Source organism: Stegostoma tigrinum, chromosome 17 (assembly GCF_030684315.1).
Source record: "Stegostoma tigrinum isolate sSteTig4 chromosome 17, sSteTig4.hap1, whole genome shotgun sequence".
NCBI classification, from domain to species: domain Eukaryota; kingdom Metazoa; phylum Chordata; class Chondrichthyes; order Orectolobiformes; family Stegostomatidae; genus Stegostoma; species Stegostoma tigrinum.
The window spans coordinates 41,292,670-41,310,562 of NC_081370.1; the positions used below are offsets into that span (position 1 = coordinate 41,292,670).

At 41.3% G+C, this 17,893-nt stretch overlaps 1 protein-coding gene across 7 annotated transcripts in view; it reads right to left on the minus strand.

The window, feature by feature from the left end:
* The window catches only part of mpped2a (metallophosphoesterase domain containing 2a), a 206,388-nt gene that overhangs the window by 138,166 nt on the left and 50,329 nt on the right, over nt 1-17,893 (minus strand). For all 7 annotated transcript variants that reach the window (XM_048545581.2, XM_059652114.1, XM_048545582.2 and 4 more), the window contains exon 4: nt 10,637-10,862. In XM_048545581.2, coding sequence (XP_048401538.2) covers nt 10,637-10,862 — 226 coding nt within the window. The remainder of the gene's footprint in view (nt 1-10,636; nt 10,863-17,893) is intronic.

Here is a 17,893-nt window from a genome sequence, read left to right on the forward strand (position 1 = left end):
GTACAGTAAGAAGAGGCAGTGCTATGGTTAAAGCCTACTAAGACTGCAACAAGAAAAAAAGCTACCTAGCTTCAGGGGTTAAGTGCAAATTGATTTAGATTGCATTTCTAGTGGAGAAGCCCACAGAGTTTCAATCAAGATCACACAAAAAAAAGGCCTCTGATGTTAATAATGTAAATAAACATGAGCCAAGCTGGTCATGGCCTAAGCTCTCCTTGTACGTGACTAGATATTACTGTAATGCAGTGCAGGTATTGAATTACATAATTACACAGGCTGACAGCCCATACTAAACCTAACAGTAATTGCCCGTCTCAGTGAATACACCAAGTCCTGACATATTGAGGTCACCAGATAGAGCAGACACTGCCAGAATACATTTTCAGGCTGAGGATGAATGTGGAGATGCTCAGCTATCTAGGCTCCCAGGAAACACAAGTTTATCTACTGCAACGTTTAACATCTGAATCTCACTTGTTTCTATTAATACCTGGTTTCTAGATCACTTTATTTTACAGTGACTAGCAACAATTCAGCTTTGTTGATATAATTGGGAAATATTATTCCCATCTCCTCCAGTAGCCTAGGACCGATTTGTTGCTCAATGTTAATGATGAAGCGATTCAGGCTTTCACACAATATTCTTCTGTTTGTCATTTTAACAGCAGCAGGGCCAATAACGTACAACGCTTTCAATCTAACAAAATACCCCAACGCACATCACGGGAGAATTAAAAAATAACAAATTTCCCACATAAGAAAATATAAGATGGATGGTCAAGAAGTCTTGTCAAAGACAAACTTTGTGAAGTGCAGTAGCAGGAAAGTGAGGTAAAGTGTCAGACAGAATTTCAAGGCTGATGTCTGCAAGCATTTCTTTGTACAAAGGCTAGTGGAAGTTGGAAACTCTCTCTGGAAAGCTGTTGAGGCTGGAAGTCAACTGAAAATCTCAAAAAGCAGATCATTAAGATTTTTAGCTAGCCATTAAAACGGTTTTGCAACAAAGCAGAAATTATGGATTTAAAGTAGAGTTAACACACAGATGAGCAATGACAGTGAAGGCTCAGTAGTTGAATGGCCTCCTCCTCTTCCTTTGCCTCCTCAAAACCTCGGCATAAGCACATGCAGAGATAAGCATATGCAAGTGTCAGTATGTGCAAACACCAACTCAGCAGCTGAAGGTATAAACCACCAGCCGTGGAGTGATTAAAATCAAGGATGCTGATAGAAATCAGAATGAGAGAAGCACAGAGACCGTGGGAGTCTGTGGTTCTAAAGGGGATTACAGAAATCAGGAGCAGCAGAGACACGGAGGGGCTTGAAAATGAGGAGAAGAGATTTAAAATCCAGACGTAGTTTAACCTGGAGCCAATGTAGCTGTGTGTTAACATGTAAATGAGGCAGATGACCAGCAAAGCCTCCCAACTGGTTTTTCACATGAGCCAAAAACCACCTACATTTACACGGCAACTTTACCATTGTAAAGGAGATCAGAGAGATGTAGAAAGGAAGAGAGATTTCGACTGAGAATTCCAGAGCTAACAAAATGGCCACCTGTAGTGGAGTGGTTAAAATCAAGGATTTAAAAGATAGATCCTCAGCTGAGAAGAGTAAGCGAGCGATAGTTATTGTTGTGGGAGGTTAGTGACATAGTTCTAATGTCATGGGACCAGTCATCCAGAGACCCACACGAATGCTCTGGGCACATGAGCTCAAATACTTATGTCAACTTTAAAACAATTCTGGAATTAACAACAAAAACCCATACAAAACTGCAGAGATTTCCTCAGGGTCATCAGCAATTGGGTAGCTCTTTTGCCTTTGAAGATTGTGGATACAAGTCACATTCCAGTTGGCAGATCCCATAACACATAAGCCTAACACTTTGTGGTAATGATGGAGCGCAGCACTGTCGGAGGTATTATCAATGAAATTTGCTTCAAAATACAGTTCCAAAAATACTAAACAAAGGCCTGAATTTTCACTCTTGAGCCACAAACACAGAATTTCTGCAAGCCTGACCCTGGAGAAATGTGCCCCAACATTTAGGATTTTCATTCCTAAGGAAGGGAGGTGGGAGTCAACTCCAAGGTGGAAGCGGAAGTTGAGGCTGTTGACCCTGGACCAAGTATGGAGGCTGCTGTGAGAGCAGCCAGGCTGGACTTAAGGCCTGCATCGACGAATGGGAGCTTTTGAAGTAAATTAATGAAATTAAAAATAATTCCGTCCCTCACCCTTACTTCCCAGCTACCAGTCCCTCCATATACCCTATTATTCTATCCATTCCATCACATGCTGTTCATCCTTCCCCACAGCCCCTCAAATTTTATACCAACACATGCCCCTGCACTCAAACCCAGGGTTCCTTTTTATCTCCATGCCAACCTATGGCCTTCACCATCACCTATTTATTTTCATAACTCCTCTGCTAACTTTACGTCAAATCCATGCCAACCCATACTCCCAGCCATTAACTACCCTTTGCTGAAATGAGGTAAAACAACAAGTGTTTATTGAGAAATTCACTGCTTATAACATAACCTACTCTCCGCAATTAAAACAAAGCAGTTCACTATAATTAACTTCCTTTAATTTCCTACAAAAATAAGCATTGGACATTATAGTCTCACATCAACAATGTTGAAGCTGTCGATTGAACTGCGATAGCTTCACCTCTGAAGGTTTATATATTCTTTATTTCCTATCCCCACTGTAAGAAGCACAGGACAAACACAGATTAATATAGATCAAACATAAAGGATTGAAATTTTCCTTCTCCATGTTGACTAGGCTACCCAAAAATCATCGTTGGAAGATCATTAATGAAAAGGATGGGGTGTCTTCAATGTCATGTGTGTCTTTTGCTGCTATTAAATAAAGTTGACAAGGTTGGATCCTAGATATTTGGGCATTTCATTATTTCCTGATTAAAATTTCCATCATTCCAATACACTTGAAAGACTTGTTCTGTAATAAAATGGGAAGCTCTTGCAGCACTCAGTTAATGCAGATTGTAACTCTCACCAAATTCAATATTGGCATGGAAACCTCCCAAAATTGCTGGGTAAATTACAACAAAACAACTTGAGCTTCTACTCTGACATCTAGATATAGCCTTTGCTAGTGACCTAAGCGATGACTTATTTTTACGTACCACCCTGAAAATTCTTAGATACTTCACAGGAGTGTTATCACACTAAGGTTGGTATGGCTTTGAAAAAGAAAGGAGATATCGAGGCAAATAATAGTAAAAGAAGTAGACAAGCATTACCTTAAAGTGAGGAGGGAGGGAAAAAGGTTGAGGAATGGAGTTTCAGATTTTAGAAAGTAAAGTACTGGATGGCAGCCAATGGTACAGTGTAAGCAGGAGAGGCATTAGAGATCATAACTGGGGACCACAGAGATCAAGAATGACTAGAGAAGATTACAAAGAAAGTGAAGGGCAATGTTATGGGGATGTCTGAAGTAGCACAGGAAAGTCCAGTTTGAATGTAAGTTTGTGTATTTTGTTGTACATGATTGTAGTGTCTTGTATGTATTTGAGGGCTGCATATTTAATAGTCTACCAATATCTATCAATTTTAATTATCCTAGCAACAAGTGTTGGTGAATTTAAAATTAAACATGACTATTTATCATCACATACTTTCACTGAAAATTTAAAATAGCAGGCCTGTGTTTTCTTGGACAAATTTATGTTTTTACCAGCAAGGTGACTTTGTAAAAGGAGAGAATTCTCAGTTAGCTACTTCTTAGAGTTGAATTACCAAGAGGTCAGCTCTCAGGTGAACTTGAAGTTGGAGCAGGGTGAGGGTGGGGCCAACTTGAGGTAAGGCTGTATGTTACCTTAGATGTCTTGTTGCTGGTTCAATGGCTTTTCGTATGATCTTATTCCTTTTTAGAACAGCTTCTGCTGTTATTTTCAAAGACAGCTAACAATCATGGCAGGCGTTGCCATGTGACCTGTTAAGAGACCAAAGTCCTTTTCTAGATAAGGCAATGTTAGATCAGTAAACATGCTGCATTGTGGCTTTGTACACCATGAGATTGTTTAGGATGTGGCACCACCACAAAACAATCAAAAGTACTTGAGATCCATTTCCCATTTGTCTGAAACCCATTGAGTTTCAATGTTTCTACTGTCCACGGCGAAACAGAGAGAGGAGTTTGCTGCTGTGTTGAAGTCCTCTTTGTCCTTATCATAGGTATGGATTTGACAGGTGGCTTTGGTAGACTACAGTTAAATTAGGTATTTGCTTGACTTTCAGAGCTGTCTAAAACTAAATGTCACCAAGTCACATGGCATGTTTCAGCCACTCTCAACAGCTGGGTGTCCATTTTTAAGTATATAGCTTTAAAATTTGCAATATTTTGAATTCCTCAGCATTTAGCAGACCAATGAACATCGGCGAATATAGGTAAATAGGACTTCGTGCCAGTTAGGAAATGTGAAAGAGTTCTGGATGAGATCAAGTTTCTGGATGAACAAATCACTGTTTAAATATCAGATATTTTCATTTGTACGGCCGGGGAAGCAGTGGTAGTTAAGTCAAGGTGAGCGATCCCAGACCATGGAACTGTGACAGCAGGTAACCAGTCCAGACAATCATTCCTAGCCTACTATTTAGCAGTCTTGGCAATATTCTGTTGTGGTGTCCAAGACTAAGACACAACGCTGTAGTGCTTTTACGAGGCACTAACAGTCCTGCTGTTTTATTATCAGGTTCAACCTTTGCCGTCTCTTTTTGTCTCGTGTTGTTCCTGACTTCTATCCATGTTTAAACTGGTCTCCCAGGGTGCAGTAACTAGTTGTCTTTGTGTGGCCTTTTCCCCGATTCAACTGTCTTGCAGAAGGCCTGCTTTGGGTAGATTAGGGAGTGTTTTTGGAAACAAGCAAAGCCTGTGCTGCAATATCAGTTTACAGCAGTGCAATACAACCCTTTGATGTTACCCCATTAGACTGAGAAACAGCAAGAGAAACCAGCACCACCCTGTGTTCTTTTACAAGCCATCATGTCAGTCCAAGTCTATAACACGGCTGTATCCTTTCCAATAAATTTAATGGCTTAAAGTCCGGGTTTCCAAACAACTTCATTAATTTTTGATTACAAATTTCATTATTCCAGTTTACTTCGACCCAGATAGAGGTGATATTGAGTTATTCCTGGCGCTATGGGCGGCCACCTAGTTGGGTAATATCAGCAACCTCTCCTGTTTCAGTAACAATGTGTGTGTAAATGAGGCAGGAATATCAGAGAGGAATGCCACATAAATGCATTTAGGTGTTTGTACACAAACACTGCAAATAAAAATCTCCAGGGTAAGGATTTGGAAGTCTTGTCACTATGACAAGAATACAGTACACTAAAACACCGTTCTGACTTCAGCTGGGGTGATATATTCAGTCTTGGGAACCACTGTTTCAGGAGAAAGTCAGGGTGTACTAGCATTATACCAGGGATGAGGGACTTCAATTATGGGAAAGAGGCTGGAGAAATTGGGCTATTTCTCTTGCTAGCACGGAAAGATATGACTTCAAAATAATACTGAGTCTGCTCTGCCATGGCCAAACCAATAATCCTCAACTCCACTTTTCTGCCTTCTCCCAATTCCTCCTCATCTCCATTTAACTGGGTGACCCTTACTCTGAGATTATGCCCTCTCGTCCTAGACTCCCCCAGCTAAGTCAACAACCTCTCTGCATCTACCCTGTTAAGTAGACCACAAATTTTATACGTTTCAGTAAGATCACCTCTCATTCTCCTAAACTCCAATGATTGTGAGACAATCCCTCTGTAACAAGGACCAGCCGAGTGAACCTTCTCTGGACTGCCTTCAATGTCACTATATCTCTTCTTAGTTAATGGGACCAAGTTCTTAGTTAATGGGACCAAGTTCATATGATCCAAGGTGTGGTCTGACCAGTGCTTTGTATAGTTTTAGTAAGAGTTATTTTTTATACTTGCTTACTTTTATGCTTACTTTTATACTCCATTCTCTTTGAAACAAAGGCCAACATTCCATTCGCCTTCCCAAAGACTTGCAGAACTTGGATGTTAGCCTTTGGATTTTCATGCAGTAAATAAAAAGAATAATTTTTGCAGGTCAGTAAACAGAGGACACAGATTGAAACTCACAGGCAAAAGTACCAGGGATCACAAAGGAAGCAGATTTTTATCCAGTGTGTTATGATGATCTGGAGCCCACTGCGCAGAAACAGTGAAGAAGACTGAAAACAAAAAAATGCTAGAAGTCACAGCAGGTCAGGAATTAAAGAGATAATGGGAACTGCAGATGCTGGAGAATCCAAGATAATAAAATGTGAGGCTGGATGAACACAGCAGGCCAAGCAGGCCAAGCCCTCTCTGATGAAGGGTCTAGGCCCGAAACGTCAGCTTTTGTGCTCCTGAGATGCTGCTTGGCCTGCTGTGTTCATCCAGCCTTACATTTTATTATTAGGTCAGGAATTAACACTGCTTTCATTCCACAGATGCGGCCAGTTCTGTGTTTCTCCAGCTATCTCTGTTTTCGTTGGAAATATATGCATTCCCAGTCAGTGGATCCAAACTCTGGAACGCTCTCTGTAAGAGCACTGTGGGCGTACCTCCCCAGCAGACACTGTGTTAAGAAAGCAGCACACCACCACCTTCTCCAGGGCAAGCACAGACAATGAAGCTCACATCCTTGTATGAATAACAATGAAAAGTATGACTGTGGCTTCTTCATGCCTTTAACAATTGTGAGAAAACCACTGTAACTTGGTGCCTTCCTATTCACAGTGAAGCTGGATGGGTTGCTCTCAATGTGTTTCATTCTTGTCAACCCAATCGCAGCCAGAGAATCATCTCTAAAGGCTTCTCTTCCCAATGCCACCCAATTGCCTCCAGAGGTCCTCAACGACCTACATTGCCTCCTGTTTTCCATTTAGCTGCTGCCCTTTGAATTCCAAGTGCACGTTGATGAGGGCCAGCTCTATCTCATCACCACCTCTCTCAAATCTCACAGTGCTTTCAATGTGCCATTGCTTGCATGACATCTAATACTGGATGAGTAAAGATCTTCTCCAAATAGACAATGCAAAGGGACCAATCATTGGCTGAATGCCAAATCAAACTCTGTTCCCGATCTGCCGACTCCATCCTTCCTCATGGCGAACGATCGAGGCTGAAACAGTCAGTTCACCACCTTGGTGTTATATGTGACTCTGAGACAAGCATCTGGTCACATCTACTCCATCATGAGCACTGTTAATATTCACATCTGGAGTATCGGCCATCTATGCTGCTGTTGCTTTGCATCCCCTAAACATGATATTCTACTGCTTCCCTGGCCAGTCTCCTATCCTCCAGCTTCTAAAGGAAGGTTAATCCAAAACCCTGCTGCTTATTTCCTAACTCATGACAACTTACATTTGCCCATTACCTCTGGTGGCCTGCCTAGGCCTCCACTAAAACAAAACCTCAGTTTCTAAGTTCCCATTTTTGTTTTTAAGTCCTATTATGTCCTCATACTTCCTTGTTTTTGTAACATTCACCATATCTAAAGCACTCTGCGATCCTCCAATTCCAGTCTCTTCAGCCTCCCCAATTATAACTGCTCTATTATTGGCTGCCATGCCTACAGTTGCTTCAGAAAAATGCCCTGGAATTTCTTCCCTGACACTCTTTGCTTCACTTCTAGGTCTCTCTCTCTCTCTCCTCCTTGAAGATGCAACTCAAATCTTAACATATTGAACCTTTTGGCCACTTTCCTAATATCTCCTTCTCTGGCTCAGTGTCAAATTTTACTCAATATTGCTCTTACGGCATGCATCACGATAATGTACTGAGCCATTAATAGGCAGTATATAAATGCAGGAACAAAAACAAAGTTGTTAGATAAGCTCAGCAGGTCTGGCAGCATCTGTGAAGGAAAAAAACAGTGTTAATGTTTCGGGTTCAGTGCCCCTTCCTCAGAACCTGACCCGAAACGTTAACTCTGTTTTTTTTCTTCACAGATGCTGCCAGACCTGCTGAGCTTTTTCAGCAAATTTGTTTTTGTTCCTGATTTACAGCATTTGCAGTTCTTTCGGTTTTTACCCAGTATATGAATGCAATCTTTTATTGTTAGGATACACGTTCCAAACATCAGTACATCCTGTATTGCATCACTGCACAGGCCTTTAATTTTTTTTTGCTTATTTTCTCACTCTCTCTTTGCTTCATCTCCACAAAAGGAGACACTTTCCATCAAACAATTCCCATCGGCTACGGGACTGGTCTACACGATCCAACCTGCTTCCTGCCTCAGGCAAAATGAAGTGAACATACACTGGGCTGACCAGATTAGTTCATCCTCCCCCGCTCCATAGATACATTCCACTATAATAGACACTGGTGCAATCAAGGGCTCCTACAAAAAAAGCTGGTGGGTGCCAATCAAAACACTCAATCATTTCAACTCTAGTGGTAGATGCTTGACACCATCCATGTAATCACCACATGCTGCATTTTCACTTGAGTATCAGTAGGATGCACTGTTATACATTCCAGAGACGGCGGCTCTTAATTTAGGCCCAAGTTTCCAATACAGTACAGAGAAGGCACTGCATTGTCCGAAGTGCCATCTTTCAGAACAGATATCAAACTGATGTTTTTCTGCCTACTCAAGCAGATGTAAAGGCGTAAGAGAAACAGCGCAGACACACTGCACTAGTAATCCAGACACCAGGATTAATGTTCAGGAAACAGGAGTTTAAACACCAGCTAAGCAACTAAAATTTAACTAAATAAATCTGAAATATGAAACTAGTATCAGTAATGGTGACCATAAATTACCACATTGCGGTGAAAATCCAGCTTGTTCTCTAGAGTATTTTAGGAAATAAAATCTGTCATCTTTGTCCAGTCCAGGCCTGTGCATACATTCAGAACAAATGAAAGAGTATTGAGAGCGGGAAGGAAGTGAGGTGCATGTCCACAGGTCCCTGAAGGTGGTAGGACAGATAGACAAGATGGCAAAGGTAGCGTATGGGAGGCTTTCCTTCATTGGACAAGACATTAAACACAGAATCAAGATGTAAACATTGTATGATAATGCTATACAAGACAGCAGTTAGGCCACAGCTGGAATTTTGACTACAGTTCTGGTCACCACATTACAGGAAGGTCAGAATGGCTAAAAAGGAAAATGGAGGAGATTTACAAAAAAGTTGCCGCTGCAAAAATTTCAGATCGGAGGAAACATCAGATAGTCTAGGTTAGTTTCCTTATAACAGTGGAGGCTGAGAGGTGGCTTAATTGAGGTGTGAAAATAATGAGGGGCTTGCATAGAGTGGAAAGGGAAGATTTGTTGCCCCTGGTGGAGTGGTCAAATACCATGGGGCACAGACTTAAAGTGATGGGTAGAAGGATTCCAAGGGACATGATGATGAACTTTTTCATCCAAAGGAGGGCACCTTAGGAAATCATCGCTGAGTTTGATGGTTGAGATGGAAACCCTCAACTCATTTAAAGGGAATCCATATCTCTACCTGAAGGGCAACAGCCTGCAAGGTTATGGGCCAGTAACTTATAAACAGGATTAGAATGAATGGGTCATTTATTCAGCTGATACAATGGGCTGAATGGCCTGTTTCTGTGCTGTAATTTTTCCATGCTTCTGTACGATTCAAGTCCAACAGTGATGGGGCTTCATTTCAGTAAGTGCACAGCTGTCTTCAAGAGAAAGGTAGCTCAACACCAGCTTACCAAATGCAGTTGGGCATGAGCAATAAATGCTGGCCCCGCCTACACTGCATGAATGAAAATAAGAGTGCAGTGGAGTTCACCTGCACAAGTCAATAATGATATATCCCTCACGCAGCATTGCTGTTCAAGGATCTGATCATTTTCACATTATAGCTTGTGGGATCTTACTATGTTCAAGTTGCTTGCTCTATTTCTCCACATAACACAGACTATGCTTACAAAAGTAGTTGTGAAACACTTTGGGAAATTGTGAGGTGCCATAAATGCAAATCTTTCTTTCTTTATAAGCAGACTAACTGTTCTTTTAAAAAAAAATCTGTGATAAACTGAGCAGTTCCAGCAACTTGTGTTTTGCTTTGGACATAGGATGACATTTGAACCAAAAATATAACGCAGTCCAAACGCTGAATAATGTGTTTGTCTCTTTCAGGTGTGCTTCATGTCAGAACAGCACCAAAGTTTGGACAGCTCTCTTCCCCAGAAATAATCTACTTGATGGTCCAGTGGGAATGTGTTGATGAAACAAACCTCATGGAACCACAGAACTTCGTTGGAAAATACAACAGTTGATAGGCTTTCCAAATATCCTGCACAATGCCTTTGACGAAATAGGTCTTTCCTAGTGTCTGTTAGGATGTGAATGGATAGGGTCTGGAATGTATGGCTTGTAAGGAGCTGGAGCATTCAAGACGGAATTGGATCAGTACCTGAAAATTTGCTGAGTCACAAGACAAGGATGAAGGTGGTAAACTGGTTCAGTTGCTCTTGGAGAGTGTGAGCACAGATGCAAAGGGCAGTTGGCCTACTGGCCTAGAATTTTATAATTCTACTAATTAAGCCGTAATGTAGAATAAAACCTGCCTGTTAATGGAAGATATAAGAAACCAGAAAAACAGGTTAAAACTTACCACGGTGTGCCGTATATTTGAAATCCTTTCACCGTTACCTCCGAGTCTTGCACATAAATACAATTGGTCAGGAGTGACTGGACATTATCAAAGTCCTCGGGTTTCAACTTGGAGACAGATGGGAAGCGGTAGTAGTCCTGCTTCACCAGCTCAGCAACGAAGTCCTTATCAAACGTCAGTTCATGGTTTCCAGCGATGACTATTTTATATTCATAGGGAAGGCTTCCTGTAATTGCAAATGAAGCACTTAATTACAACCTTCCTCCCTTGTTAAACATGCTCAAGGAATACGTAAAGGGCAAAAGAGGAAATGTTTTAAAAATGTACAGGCTGCCAGAACAATTGTCGCAATAACAAAAGGTTACAACAGGCACCATTAATTCCACTTAATTATTCAACACATGGGGATTGTGTCCCATTTCCACAATTACTTCCAGGACTAAATTTAAACTCATGACTAACATAGGAAGTTTACTATTAGGGCTCTTGAAAGATCGAACTGTCGTAAGGGATTCTGATGTACATAAGATTGCTTTTGTGTTGGTTCGGTTTCATTGTTTTCATTTGAACAATACTGCATGCTGATATTGTTAAGTATGCTGATGTTTTTTGGGGCATCAATAATGTCATCAGGCACCATTGAGGTCATTGGAGAGTGGTGACGTCATGGGGGTAGTGGTATCATTGGGTGCCAGCAAGGTCTTTGGGTACTGGTTAGGTCACTGGGGTGGTGATGTCATTTGGGGTGTGATGTCACTGGGTGCAGTTGGGATTGGAGGTCATTGGGAATGATGAGGTAATGTTGATGTGATTGTGGGTGTCAACGATGTAATTGGATGCCAATTGCGGATGAGGCCATTGGTGTGTGGTTGATGTCATTCAAGAGAGGCAGGATCTGTCAATTAGATGGGCAGCTTGAGGGCACAGAATCAATATTTAGTGAAATGGCATCATCATCCATGCAACCTGATTCAATGGTAGCAGTTAGTCGTGGTTCAGTGTGCTCCGCTCTTAACTCTGAGTCAGAAGGGTTTTGGATTCAAGCCTTACTTCAGAGACTCGAGCAAAATATCAACACCGGCACATCCTCTGCAGTGCTGAGGGAATGCTGCATTGCCGGAGGGAATGTTTTCTGGATGAGACTGTGTCTGCATTGGCCCTCTTGGTAGATATTGGAGATACATCGTACAATTTTGGACAAAAGCAGGAGTTCTTCCTAGTATTCAAACTAATGTTTTATTGCAGTTAATGTTGCTAAAAGAAATCATACGGTCATTGTACCTTGTGGGATACAGCTGTGTCAAAATTGGCTGTTTATGTTTCTTACATTATGACACTGACTAACCAGTTCATGCTGAACACAATCCCAAACGAAACTAGTCCCACCTGTCTGCTACTGGCCCATATCCCTTCTATCCACCACTTCCTCAGAAAGTTCATTCCATACGCGTACCACCCTTCAAAATTTGCCTCTTATGGTCTCTTTAAAATCTCTCCCCTCTCACCTTAAAAATGTGCCGTCTAGCCTTAATGTTGGGTCTTATATCAAATCAGGCAGGAGCTGTATCATTGTAAGAGTCACACTGGAAGTTGGTTTTATTTGAACAGCTGAGTAGTGCAGGTTAATGCCAGAATTAAAATAATTCACAATTAAGTTAAAAATGTGCACAAAAACTGATAAAATCAAGAAAGCACAAATTGTCAGTACTAGGGATTGAGGCAATCTCCCAATGCAAGTAGTCACTTCTGCTCTTTAATTTCAATAGCACTATATTGTAATGAAATGACTCTTTAAAAATAATTATAGTCCTTTTTTTTTAGAAGGCTTCTTTCAAATATTCTATCACTTTGTTTCATGCTAAGGGGAAAGTAAGGAAAAATATCAGTGATTATTTGACTGACAAAAGCTCTTTATACAGCACTCAAATTCCTGCTATCTAAAACATGTGACTAAAAATTGTGACAGGCCCATTCAATTTTTCCACGTATGATAAAGGTGGATAATATATTACTAGCCACTGGGAATTTAAGTAGAGGTAAAACAGATGTGCAGTTTTAGTTCCGTAGAGGAAAAAGACATCAGAATGTAAGTTGGAACACTGAACTAAAGACAGCATTTCCAAAAATGCATATGATTTAAGTACATATCTGGAAAAACCGTGGTGTTAATTGATAGTGTTTGCACAGCTGGCATATAGAGAAAATAGACTAAGGGCCACTCGCAGTTTGAATCCTATGAGAGTATGTGTAAAATTTTAAAGTTGTTTGAATGGAGAAGGGTTTTAATTTATTAGAAGTGGCAAAATGTTTCAAGTTTCAAGGTAATGGGAATTAAACGTAATTTTCTTGACCATCAGCCCTGAAAAGGAATCCAAGCAAGAAATTGGTTAAATGAGAAATTAAAGAATTAACAACTTCTCTCAGATTGAGTGTCTGTAAAGGATGCTGCTGGGAAACAAGTGTAAGCTTTGTTTTGGCATTAATGCTAAGATCTTTTCAATTTATAGCTTTGATTAGTTCTTTGCTTTGTGTTGTAGTTTTGCGTTTTATAGTCAAAGAACACTGGCAGCCTCATATGAATCTGTTCGGTGGCTAACCACCACTGTACCCAATTACAAAAACTGAATTTAGTGATCTATCAAGCAAGGTTTTGCTCTGGATTCTTACTTCTCCAGTATTTCCATCTGCTGAGGTGAAAACACACGTCAACTGTCACAATATGCCTTTGGCCACTGGCTGGCTCTGTGAAGTGACTTTAAGTATGCCTTACAACAGTCACCATCTTACATTTATAATAATTAGTCAAACACAATTCACTGGCGTAGTAAATCTACTTAATGCAGAGAGTTCACTGTTCTTGCTATTGATTCTCTGATAGCACCTTGAATGCAGCTTTACTTGTAACAACAAACTTGGATTCTCTGTTCCTCCCCGGATTCATGTCAGTGAACCTGCTAATTCTAATATGAGCCTCATTTAAAATTGGTTTCTAAGAGATCAGTGTCCAAGAGTTAGCTGCTGTTTGTTAATGTTACTAAATCCATCTCTTACAACTTAGCTTAATGATTAAGTTAATTTTCAGAATTCTGGAAGTGAGAAAAATGACCATGATGGGATTAGAAATACACATCGTATGTGTCATTAGACTAAGATTCTCAGTTACTCACCCAAACGTCCAACCACAACAGTAGCATACCCAAGGATTGCCTTCCCAATCAACCACTAACAGGCCTGTATGTGGTCAATTACTGACAGTGTTTAATTGGGATGCAGTAACAGGAAGGCCTTGGCCCCTGACTCCACTATGCACCCTGCAGTCAATTTGGAGTAATGGTGCTTGGTGATCATGTCACTTGAGAAGAAATCGAGGCATCAAGGCTAATGCTCAGGCGACAGGTATTCAAAACTCACCAATTACAAAAAATTAAAAATAAGATGTTGCTGGAGACAAATGGCATTTGGTTTGTCTCCAGTACCATCTTATTATTAATTTTTTGTAATTATCTCTCTGCTTCAATTAGTTGGATTATAGGTCATCCCTTCACTGGCTATTCAGTTGTTGACACTTTACTCTCACGCTGTCTGACACTTTTGCTCACCTGCAGAGACTTATTATTCAGCTGTCGACACTCCACTGACACCATTTGTATGATCTTTTGATCTCTCTAGCTATAAATTCTGTGCCTCTGTGCCTCTCTTCATTATGAAGCAGCAGCGCTCTGGAAACTTGTGATATCAGATAAACGTGTTGAACTATCACCTGGTGTCACGTGACTTCTGACCTTCCTTAGATAAAGAGAATAAAACTGGTCACAGTACCAAAAACACTGAAATGGGACTAGAGATTGATCGACTGGGCAAGGAAGGAGGACATGCAAGGAACACATCCAACCAGAGTGGACAATTTACCTTTTCCTTTGTTTTTAATGGGAAAGCTGTGCTGTGGGAGAGGTTAACCCTGACTCAGAGCCTAATACCAAGCCTCAGACCATTTGCTGTCTCTAAGTCTGCACGTTGAATGAATGCTTCAAACATGGATGTAATTATTCACAGAGTTGATGTGAAAATCTTCCACCAGGAACGGGTGACACAGTGGTTCAACTTTTAGAACAATCCAAATATAATTCTGCACATGCGCATATAAACAGAAAGACAGATTTCTACAACATTGATAGAAGCACAAAACTTCTGGACTCAGGAGACCATTCAGCCCATTGTGTCTGTTTCAGATAGAAAGAGCCTATCTAACTCAATTCTACTTCGCAATTCTTTCTTTTTAGCCCTTTAGGTTTCAGTGTGGAGACAAGTATTTTTAAATGCAATGAAGACTTGTGCTTTCACAAAACCATCAATACTTTCCAAGGGAAGGCATTTTTCTTCAACTCTACTTTAAACCTTAAATTGGTTTTAATCTATGTCCCTTTGTCATTGACCTCTGTGTGCTGGGAAGTAGGTTCTTCCTATCTGTGCTGTCCAGGTCCCTCATAATTCTATTTACTTCAAACAATTCCTCCCTCAGCCTCCCCTACTATAAATACAAAGAGTTTCCAGATTTATTGTTTTCACAGATTTCATATAGACTTTGAAGAACAAAGAGTGATTTCAGAGTTTTGATGTGGATGGGGTCTAGGGAAGGGGTGGTGGGTGCAGGGATTGGATAGGGGGCAAGAGTGAAGGTAAGAATACAAGACTACCAATCGAAGTGCCACCTACTCTGCCAAGCTCAATACTTTTTTAGATGCCATCTTACATGAGCAAGAGACAAGAAGGATAGAAAGAAATCAGAAAATGTGTTTGTATCAAGAGTATGTGACTTAGAAAGCATTTATAGAACATAGAACAGTACAGCACAGAACAGGCCCTTCAGCCCACAATGTTGTGCTGACCATTGATCCTCATGTATGCACCCTCAAATTTCTGTGACCATATGCATGTCCAGCAGTCTCTTAAATGACCCCAATGACCTTGCTTCCACAACTGCTGCTGGCAATGCATTCCATGCTCCCACAACTCTCTGTGTAAAGAACCCGCCTCTGACATCCCCTCTATACTTTCCTCCAACCAGCTTAAAACTATGACCCCTCGTGTTAGCCTTTTCTGCCCTGGGAAATAGTCTCTGGCTATCAACTCTATTTATGCCTCTCATTATCTTGTGCGTTTCATGAACTCATAATATTTTGAGGCATTCTCCAGCTGATGAATTATTTTTGAAGTCTAGTCACTGTTCAGTTTTATGAAATAGCAATCTCCCATAATAAACAATATAGTGATAATGACCAGTTAATCCATGTTCAAGTGAGAGAGGTCAACAAGCAGAAATAGTAACTCTCACCACAGACTCTGCCTGACTGCTGAATGTTCCCAGTGTTTGAAATGATGTTGGTCGAGAAATATATAGTAGGCAGGGCACGACGGTGAACTCTCCTATTCTTCACTGAAATTACACCATGGGGTCTTTACCATCTTGTCCGCAAGGTTATCACTGACAGTGCAGCACTGGAACATACCACTTCCTATCAGCCTACTCTTCATATGATTGAGGATATTCGAGACTAAGATTGACAGATTGCTAGATATTAAAGATAGGGGGATATCACTGGATAATGGTGTAGAGGTAGAAAATCAATTGTGATCTAGTTGATTGGTGGAACATGCTTGAGGGGCCACATGGCCTACTCCCATTCCTATATTCACTTGGAGAATCTGTGTCCAATGCTGACAGTGAAAATTGAATACCACTGATTAACCGTCCCTTTAACATGGACTTTAAGTCCAATTGGTATCCAAGCGCAGGCAGGACAAATCCCAAAGTGATCGCGAGACATTCAATTTCCTTCAACCATCCTGACCTCAATACAGAGTAATTGATCAATAGACTCTGAAAACCCAATATTTTGGAGCATTGCAACCCTCTGGCCAATGATGTAAGTCATTCAAGCTGTGGATGGTTAAGTATTTCCGAAAAAAAAACGCCATCCAATCGACATAATGGGACAGAAGGATGGCCATTTGGCCCATTGCGCCCATACTGTGGAGTAATCCTGTCAACCCTATTCCCCCAATTTGTAGCTCTACAAGTTTAATTTACTCAAACTGCCACCCAGTTTCCTCACAATCATCAATCATCTCAGCCTCCAGCAGCCTCATAATGTTAAGTTCCAAGGTATTACCATTCCCCGAGTAAAAAGCGTTCTTCCTCACATTCCTGCCATACTTTGCCCAACACCTTAAATCTACATCCCCGAGTCCTTCTACCATAAATAAGGGAAACAGCTCCTCTTTGTTCATCTTATCTAGGTTAAGTGAGAGAGCAAGGGTCTGGCAGAAGGAGTACAATGTTGGGAAATGAGATGTCATCCATTTTGGCAGGAATAACAACAAAATGGACTACTATTTAAAGCTGCAGCACGCTGCTGTGCAGAGGGACCTGGGTGTCCTCGTGCATTAATCACAAAGGGTTGGTTGGTGGGTGCAGCAGATCATTACGAAGGCAAATGGAATTGTGTCCTTCATTGCTTTTCGGATGGAGTTTAAAAACAGGGTGGTTATGCTGCAGCTGTATAGGGTGAGGTCACACCTGGAGTACTGTGTATAGTTTTGGTCTCCTTACTTGAGAAAGGGTGTACTAGCACTGGAGGGGGTGCACAGGAGTTTCACTAAGTTGATTCTGGAATTGAGAGGGTTGGCTTAGAAGGACTAGACTGGGATGATACTAATTGGAATGGGTGGGGGGGGGGGGGGGGGAGAAACGGAATCTTATAGAATCATGTAAAATTAAGAAGGGAATATAAGATAGAAGCAGTAAGGTTGTTTCCATTGGTGGGTGAAACTAGAACTAGGAGGCGTAGCTTCAAAATAAGGGGGAGCAGATGTAGGACTGAGTTGAGAGGAACTTCTTCCAAAGGTTTGTGAATCTGGAATTCCCTGCACAGTGAAGCAGTTGAAGCTACCTAGCTGAATGTTTTTAAGGCAAAAATAGATGGATTTTTGAACAATAAAGGAATTAAGGATCATGGTGAACGGGCAGGTAAGTGGAGATACCAAAGTGTAGAGGTGGACGAACACAGCAGGCCAAGCCGCATCAGAGGAGCAGGAAAGCTGACATTTTGGGCCTAGACCCTTCTTCGGAAATGCTCCTCTGGAGCTACTGGCTGTGGAGGCGATGGGTGGAGCGACGTCGGCATCGGTGTTGGGCGGAGTTGCGTCGGTGTCGGTGGTGGGCAGAGTTGCGTTGGCGTCGGCGGTGGGTGGAGCGGG